This window comes from Gouania willdenowi, chromosome 16 (genome assembly GCF_900634775.1).
Source record: "Gouania willdenowi chromosome 16, fGouWil2.1, whole genome shotgun sequence".
In the NCBI taxonomy this organism is placed as follows: domain Eukaryota; kingdom Metazoa; phylum Chordata; class Actinopteri; order Blenniiformes; family Gobiesocidae; genus Gouania; species Gouania willdenowi.
In genome coordinates this window covers 7,391,253-7,401,041 of record NC_041059.1, presented here as the reverse complement: position 1 = coordinate 7,401,041, position 9,789 = coordinate 7,391,253, and the positions used below count along the sequence as shown (strand labels likewise).

The window sequence follows — 9,789 nt, the reverse complement described above, 5'->3', positions numbered from 1 at the left end:
AATTCGTTTCCTTTTAGTGATTAAATTCCATTTATTTATAACATATGTATTAGTGTCAGTGACGTGACACCCACTTTTAATATCCAAGTACTTTTCTTTCAGTTAAAAATAGGCTTTTTTGCATAAAAAATATACCATATACAGTATGATGTGCGTCTCTTATACCTGTGTATGCACTCACTGTATAAAACATAAATTATCTCCGTAGTCTATCATGGTTTTTAAAGTGTCAAAATCTCATGTGGTGTGAGTCATGCTTTTTCAAAAACATCCTTAAAATTACTCTAAATCCATTCAGATTTGTTTCCTGCCCTATTAGACTTGATTTTCAATGTATTGTAGTACTGTATATAATTAAAAAAAAAAAAAGTATTTATATTTTCACTTCCATCATAATATTTATGCAAACTGGCAGAGAAAATTCTTTAATCATTTTTAATTATAACAATATAATAATCTACTTGCATTTTGATACAGTATTGTTTTAAATATACACAATCTCAAATAAAAGGAAATAATCAAAATATTTGTGAGCCAAAATGTCTTGAAACCCCGAAGATTCCATTATATTTAATAGAACAAATCAGGTATGATAAATAATATCAATATTTGTTCAGTGTACTACTGTGATTATAGACAGTAAGATTAGAAGCTTTAATAAGTAAATTGTTTTTCATGAACAATGTTCACACATTGTCTGACTAAATAATGTCATGCAACTTTGTAGGGAACTAGTTAATAGATTCAGACGTTAGTTAACCAGGAAATAATCTGATAATGTGTGTCTCTCCTTTTTGCAGCCAAGAAAAAGAAGAAGAAGAGGTTGTCCAGATATCTGAAGGTAAGCATCCATCCATCCATCCATCCGTCCAAAAAAAAGCAACTCTAGTTTCAACCGAGTTAAAATAATTATAATGTCCTCTTCTTTCACACAAAAAAGTTGTGACAGTTTGCACAAAAAAAAAACCCAACCAATTCTACAACAAAAAATAATTTTCTGCACATGCAAATACCCTCAAATTCACACGCAAATGTCCTTTGATGTATACTTGGAGGATTTGTGTAGAACGTGCTGTATTTATTTGATAAGTACATGTCTTATTTGCAAAACAAAATGCATTGGTTTGTACCAGTAAAAGATGTTTTTGTATTTGCAAACCATGTTGAGTTTGTTTGTGAATTATTGGGCGCGAGTAAAACATGTTTTGTGTCCGTGTTAATATTGTTGACTAAAATGTAAGTTTTTTTTTTTAAAGTGACAAAACTCCACTTTGACTAAAAAAACAACAACAAATAAAACATCAAACTACATCAAAAAGACGTTTATGTTTTTGTCGACTAATATAAACTGAACTATAATTTTGTCGCGTGGGACCAAATCCAGTCAGAACTCATTATGATCTTATGTATTGATCACATCAAATCAGTCTTTGTGTATTTACAAACATTAATACCATCTAGGGCTGGGCAAAAAATAGATTTAATCGATTGATGGAATTTGTAGATAAAAACAATTTTTATTTTGCAAAGTTTCGAGTTAAAAAAGAATAAATAATAATAATTTTTAAAAATTTATTAATTTTTTCCCACCACATTTTTTGAACTTTTTGTGAGCCAGCCCCCTCTTTGTTTACATTTGTTTACCCTTTGAGTATATGTGTGCCACAGGCATGTTTCATTTTTGATTCGCACTATGCTGAGACTAAGGGATGAGTTAATTTTTAATTGTAATGTTATATGTTATAAAATATGTAGTTATCTGATTTCTTAATCAGAAAACTTAAGCTACTGTGAAGTTGCTGTTGCACTTTTGCTTAAACCTGCGTTAAAGCATGAAATTGTTGCATGACAGAGCCTCATTTACTTTTTATTTTGGGATTTTTCTATGCATTTTAACTCTTGAGGACAATCACAGCAATAAAGTTGCACTTTTGACAATATATCTGATATCTGCAGTCATTTTTAGGTACATTGAAAAAAAAATTTAATCGAATCTTAAATTTCTCTTGAAAAAAATCTGAGATTTTTTTTTCTTCGGCAAAATCTCCTGGTAATTGAATCTTTAATAATCTTAAAAGCCATTTAGTGGACTCAAACATTCTATAACTGGAACAATCCTGATGACTAAATTCTGGATAAAACTAAAAAGTTGCATTTGTTTTTGCATGCAGTACAGTAATCATCCCATTGTGTGGAAAAGGTCCTATTTGACAGTTTTAACAAGTAAAATAAATGAGACTACACTCGCACTATTATTAGCTGCACTTTGGGAAACAACATGTCACTTAAAGTGCTGCAGTTGTTTTTTTTTTATCATACACAGCAACATTCATCATTGCATTCTGCAGCTGCATCACATTCACTTATTGTTCTCCTGATTATTGCCCTGTCTGTCCTGCAGAGGGAGCAGGAGAGGAGTCGGCTGTTACAATCGCCAGCGTTCAACAGGCTGCCTTCAGTGACCACAACATCCAGTATCAGTTCCGCACAGAGGGCGGGCAGGTACGTACTACTAGGCGACCGTGGCTCAGGTGGTAGTGGGTCGTCTTCTGATCGAGAGGTTGGGGGTTCGATCCCAGTACCTGACTATGTGTCGAAGTGTCCTTGGGCAAGACACTGAACCCTAAGTTGCTTCCAGAGGTCGACTAGCGCCTTGCATGGCAGTCCTGTCCCACTGGTGTGTGAATGTGAGAGTGATTGGGTGAATGAGCTGATATGTAAAGCGCTTTGAGACTGCTTCAGTGTGGTGATACAGCGCTATATAAAATCAAGTCCATTTACTACTAATACATGTTATGGTGCCAATGACAGCTGCTTGTTTATCACACATTTTTCTAGAAGCTTCTATAGTTGCCCCCTAATGGCTTCCACGCAGGGTTGGGGTCAATTACATTTTTCAGTTACAATCATGTTTTTTTCAATTATCTATGTTCGATTACAATTAAATTATGTCTATAGTGACCATTTCCCAATTACAATGATTTTGTATCCTCAGAAAGTCAATTACAATCACGTTCTCAATTACCAAAGTTCAATTACTGAGCCTTAACGTTCCTCTTGTGTTAGCTTTCTGTTAGCATCTCTTATGATAACTGGTCCTAAATCAGCTGTAAAATACACTAAAAACAAATATCTATCATCTAATTTTTTTCCCTTCTATTGGTTACATTGTTAGGCTTCCTAATCAATGTAAATATAGGTTTTTAATATTTTTGGTGTGGGAATCTGAACCTTTTTTGTGTCAGTATGACCCTTGATTTTATTTTTTTTAAATGGCAAAATGTGGGAAAGCTTGACGTGAAACATATTTTAATAATTAACTACATTTGTGTCGAACTGTACATAGAACTGTGTTAAATGATAATTGATATTTTTAATTATTATATTTTATTTTTTAAAATGACTAAAATAATAATTTACTTACGATTACGACATCAACAGATTCTTAAAATTACAATTACGATTGTGATTACAACATAATTGTAATTAATTATCAATTACGCGGTTATAATTATATTTGACACCAACCCTGCTTCCAGGCCTGGGCCACTAGGGTGAGATTGCATAGGTTCTGCAAACACACAACAGAGATACATTAAAGGAGGAAGTTACTTTGCATTTGCTTTGCATTTTAGGGAAATAAATGTCTGTGAATACTTTGTGCAAGGAACCAATTATCAGTTTACAAATTTCCCTATTAATGAGTTATGAAAGTGCCTGAAACATGACAGACGGTGGAGACAATAGGAGTGTATTTCACACCACATGTACAGATGTACAGTATGTGTTCATTACTCTACACCAGTGTTTCTCAAATGGGAGTACGTGTGCCCCTAGGGGTACGCGATGGCACTACAGGGGGTGCTCGACAGCGAAAGTAAAATAAACAAATGAAAGCATTAACTTTTATAATGTTTATTTTTAGTTAAGAATGATGATCATACTAAATCTAACCAGCAACTCACACAATTAAAACAACAACAAAGAATGGTGAAATGTACAAAACAACATATGACACCAAAAACATGCACACTGAGATAGAATAATTTAAATAAGACCATCAACACACAAATAGACAGAAAATAAGAGAAAAATAAACTGAATAATACAAAGCACAGACAAACAACAACAAAATACACAAAATGATGATAGAAATGATCTTGATTAGAACATTAACTGAAAACGCAAAAGTTAGTCTTGGTCCCACATCAGGCAGGAGATGACCGTAAATGATTAAAAACTATAGAAATTAATCTAATCAAGAGGCACTAAATACTTTTTCATTCACTTACCGTATTTTTCGGACTATAAGGCACACCAGATTATAAGGCGCACTATCAATGAATGGGTCTGACCGGGTCTATTTTCATACATAAGGCGCACCGGACTATAAGGTGCACCGGTTTGTTGTTGTTGTTGTTATTATTATTAAGACGCATTAAGCGAAACAAAATAGTCAGATAAGTCAAACTTTATTCAACTCATTAACAATAATTCTCAACATTACACTCACTTTTTCAGTTCAGGATGTCGAAGCACAGTACTGTACATATCACTCCTCTGACTACGGTAGCCCTGAAGCGCCAAAAATCCATCAAGTGGTGCAGCTTCATAGTTTACCAAAGTTGTACTAAAACATTTTGGCATATTAATTTCATACATAAGGCGCACCTGATTATAAGGCGCACTGTCGATTTTTGAGAAAATTAAAGGATTTTAAGTGCGCCTTATAGAGATTCTTTAAAATGTGTTATCACTCTTTTATTCCATCACTATGCTCTATAGTTGTTTTTTCACAAAATTCTGAGCAAAATGTTGTAGTTGGAGAAATGGGGAATTTGCATTCAAAAGTAAGAGAAAAGGGTACTTGAGCCAAAAATGTATGAGAACCACTGATCTACGCAGTTCAGTGGCTAACCAATTGATAATCGGGTAATGTATGTCATTTCAACAACTGGCCCATGCACTTTGGTCTCAAAAATTCTGAAATTCTTACCAATTGTTCTATGATTATTTAATATGCACACTGTAAATTTTTAGTTTGATTGGATGAATCATTTTTAAAATATGGCCAATTTAGTGAGGGGGTGTTGTGTATCGATATTTGCTCATTCTTATCATCTTCCATTTTCAGCTTTAAATATTTCAGGAACTACATCACGTAGGAAACTGAATTTTTGTATTGTAATACAGTTCCATCTACTCTCTATATAGAATATAGAAAAATATTCAAGTGAAAAACTAATAAACAATAAATGATTATAAGACACAGAGGCAAGCTACAATGTTACTTTTTAAATAATTCTAATTATTGTTATTATTCTTTTCTTGTTTTGTTCTTTGTTTCAAATGTGTTTGTTGTTGTTTGCATGCCATCCAGTGTGGACAGCAAAGTAAGAATTTACTTGTACAGGGAAACATGTTTCCTTACTGTGCACATGACAATAAACATTTTGAATCTCTTGAATCAATGGCCTCAAGTATAGGTTTTTCAAAATCCACGAGTGGTGAAATAACCCAAAGTTGGGGTCCAAAATAAAAACGAAGAAGTCGCATAAAGAAAATTTTTTTTATATCCCAACAAAAAGTAACCAGATTTGAAGAGACCGATGCGTGTGAACAGTCTATGTACATAGCTGGAAGCTGATCACATTACAGTTAACTGAGGCATATGCTAAGTTGTTTTCTGAAGGCACACAAACATGTTCAAGCCCCAAACTTTTATCCCAAATTTTATCGGCTGGCATATGATAGGATGTATAGCAGATATTTTATATATTCTGAGAGAGTAGGTGTAGCTATATTACTATAGCAAATTTCAGTTTCCCATATGATATAGATCCTGAGATATTGGAAGCTGAAAATGGATGAAAAATAAGGACGAGAAAAAATCGAAACATACACCCCCTCACAAAATTATCCATATCAAAAAGTATTAATTCGATCAAATAAAAGATTTACAGTGTTACAACTGAGTAATAATTATAATAATACATCAATTTTATATCACTCCACACTTAGTGGTGGTAAGCTGCTATTGTAGCCACAGCTGCCCTGGGGCAGACTGACGGAAGCAAGGCTGCCATAGTGTGCCATCGCCCCCTCCGACCACCACCAACTACATTCATACTAGGCAATGTGGGTGAAGTGCCTTGCCCAAAAACACAATGACAGATACGACTGTCCCCCACTGTGGCACCTGGAATTCTCAGTGGTCTCCCATCCATCTACTAACCAGGCCCAGACCTGCCCAGCTTCTGAGATCTAACGAGATCGCCCAATGACAGGCTGTTATGGTCACAATCATGAAACAATTGGTAAAAATGTCAGAATTTTTTAGGACTGAAGTGTGTGGGATGTCCTAAAAATGTGTTGGAATGACCAATAGGCAGATTTATCCTGTCATCTCACAGTGAGAAAAGTTCTTCTTAAAAGCAGCTGTTTTTGTGTATAGTTGTTTTTTGTGTCTGTGGTTGCTTCATTTCCTTCCCCTACTGAAAAGTCAGGAGGTTTGCTGTGGGTAAATTGCCTAATCTTCTGAATTTGTGGTGATATTTGCTTTGTTGCTCGTCTCATGATTGGTTGTGTGTGTGTGTGTGTGTGTGTGTGTTGACCACTGGTGGTCAGTCACTGGTCAACCACTGATGGATGGGAGTAAAACAAAGAACTAGGAGCAGAGGTCTGACTTTGAACTGGGTTTATCTTTGTTTGGGTGACTTATGCTGTAGGGAATGAAGTCAGTGAGCCATGTGGCTCGATCCTTGGCGTAAACAGGACTAATGCGAGCGATCATGTGATTCGGGTCTGCACCCGGATTGGCACGGGGCTGCTGTCACATGTCAGTCAGGAGGGGCGTCACATGATAAAGACGTACAAATGTAGATTCTTGGAGCAAACAAGCTCATTTTCTGCACTTGTGTTAAAAAAAAAAAAAAAGAAAAAAACGAATAAGCCACATTCTCATGCCGAAGCGTGTTTCGTGGGATGGGAAGATCTATGAACGCCTGAGGTTGTCAGACACTGAGCTCGGTTGAATAGTAGCAGCAGAAATGATAAACAAATCTACAAGTCAGGTAAGGTCCATGATGCACACATGGCACAGAGTAAACAAAAGCAGGTGGGTGCTGTTTGTCTTCTCATGAGGCTTTAACACCTGTGTTTGTTTTCCCACTCTGCAGGTGACTTATCGTGTAGTTCAGGTGACTGATCCGCAGCTCGATGGGAGAGATGAGGCGGCGGGAGCAGTGAGCGTTGTCTCTACAGCTGCTTTCACTGGAGCACCGCAGGCTGTGGCTCAGGTACCAAAACACAAAAAAAGATAGACTGTTTTGATTGTTTTTTTTTTTTGTTTAGAAATGTGTGTAAGACTTATTCATTATTTAGATATTTCTTCCATTTCACGATAGAACTGAACTTTAGCTTGTCTTTTTGTTGTGCACATAGATGGTAATTGATACATATGACTTAAAAATCCACAAAGGTTTTTACTAGACCAGAGGTTCTCAACCTTATGGTCACGAGAAGAAATTTTTTTTTAGCAATTTGAACCCATTTTTGCTTTTTTTTAACCCTTTTTCTACAACTACGCCAAACTTGCAGTGTTTTAATCTATTTTCATAACTTTTTCTTGCCATATTTTTTACTCCTTTAATGCATTTTTGCTATATTACTTCTATTTCTGACACTTTTAAAACATGTGTGGTATTTATTTATAAACCCTTTCCACCACTTTTCCCACCTAATGTTGCATATGCTGACCCATTATTGTCACTTTTAACATCTTTTCAACATATTTAATTTTCAATGTAACCACATTCACAATTTGTCATAACTCATATTTACCACTTTAAACTAATTGTTCACTTATAAGCCAATATTGATAATTTGAACCCTTTTTACCACTTTTTCTGTCCGTTTTTGGCAACTAATTTGCATCTTTTAACTAATTTCTGTCATTTTAAAAATTTTCCACCATTTTTGTACAACTTCACCAAACTTGCCATCTTTTAACTTATTTACATCACTTTTTATTGTCATTATTTTGCTCTTTTTGATGCATTTTTGCTACATTACTCCCATTTCTGCCACTTTCAAGACTTTTGTGGCATTTATAAAGCCTTTCCACCACTTTTCCCACCTAATGTTGCATAAATTAACTCATTATTGTCACATTTAACTTCTTTTCACCGTAATTCCTGCTTTTTTTTTTGGCAATTTAACCACATTCACGATTTGTCAAGCCCATTATTTGCCAGTTTAAGATAATTGTTCCTACTTTTTTCTGCCACTTTTAAGCCAATATTGACACTTTGAGCTTTTTTTTTTTTTACCACTTTTTCTGTTCGTTTTTGGCCACTTTTAACCATTTTCTGTGGTTTTTAAAATCCCATTTCACAACCCTTTCCACCATTTTTTTTTTATCACTTTCGACCCACTTATTTCTGATTAAAACAAGGATTTACATCTTTAAGATGACTATATACTATGGCCCAAATAATAATAAACTTCCTGGATAACAGTGGATAATGTTCAGATGAATAAATAAATGTGGTTATCACAGATTCATAGAACAATGGACCATCATTTTTGCTGACCCAAAAAGCTCTCCCCTTTATTCCCCCTTATAGATGGCTGAGGTTGAGAATCACTGTAGTAGACAATAATGCAATTCTAGCTGCGATGTGTTCCCTTTACCTCAAAATGTGTTCATATCATCCAGTTATATGCGTGGGCAAGTACAATCAATGAATATTAAATCAAAACACAATAGCACCGAACGTCACCTGTTGGGAAACCTTTCCCCAAACTTTCATCATGAAGTTAATGAAAGATTGTGAAGCAGAGGACGACAGCAGAATAGCAATGGATTTATTTACTTATCTGATTAATTTATCATTCAAGAAGCTTCTTGTCTTGTGAACGGAAGGTGAAATGAACAATTGACATTACTTGTCATTTAAAAAACAAGAAGTCGCCTTGCTACTTAATAAATCTTAGAGATGATGAAGTGTTTCTGAGGGTCTGATGTTATTATAGAAAGAAAAAAAAAAAGCTATTTCATAAAATTGTTCTTGCTTGTCCACATCAAATTATGAAGTAATTATTGGATCCACTTGACTGTCCTAAACGTGCGTTTTGGTTCGTCACTGCCTTATTATTTAGGCTGCAGGTGTAATTAATCAATTTCAACTTGTCAAAATGGTTTAATAGTAATGTTGGTCGCTAAGTTTGACGTCTAAGGGAAGTTTAAAACAATGTCCACAGTTCTTTGTAAGGGTATAGGAAAAAATAGATATAGTTCACAGCGCGATTATCGTATCGATCCAAAATATGTCCAAATCGATTTTTTAAATAATGTTTTTTAATGAAAAAAAAAACATTTAATTGCGCTAACATACAGTATGCATAGCACGTAAACGCCTGGTCACTAAGTGTCAGTGAACCACATCAGATCTTTATAAACTTTCAGATTTGAAGTTGATTGCACTGTATTTACTTTTATAGATGTATGTGGTTACTTTAAAAAAAAAAAAAAAGATAATTTAAGAATTTATCAGAATCTTTTGTAGAAGCAAAAGTTTAACTAAAAGTCAATGTAATTTGATAAACACATTACTTGTTTTTAATATTTATATTTGAATTGCTGTTAGTTACATTTACTTGTTCTCGTAAGAAATAAATTGTATTTCATACCATTTTGCACTTGTAAAGGTAAAATTTGTAATTATTGATATTGCGATATACTGTATCGTATTGTTCAGTGTCGGGACATGCAAATCGTGAATCGTA

The 9,789-nt window shown here is 34.4% G+C and overlaps 1 protein-coding gene across 5 annotated transcripts in view; it reads left to right on the top strand.

Annotated features, from left to right (window-relative positions):
- The window catches only part of usf2l (upstream transcription factor 2, c-fos interacting-like), a 28,732-nt gene that overhangs the window by 2,021 nt on the left and 16,922 nt on the right, over positions 1-9,789 (top strand). For all 5 annotated transcript variants that reach the window (XM_028469881.1, XM_028469880.1, XM_028469879.1 and 2 more), the window contains exons 2-4: positions 801-841; positions 2,402-2,502; positions 7,179-7,298. In XM_028469881.1, coding sequence (XP_028325682.1) covers positions 801-841; positions 2,402-2,502; positions 7,179-7,298 — 262 coding nt within the window. The remainder of the gene's footprint in view (positions 1-800; positions 842-2,401; positions 2,503-7,178; positions 7,299-9,789) is intronic.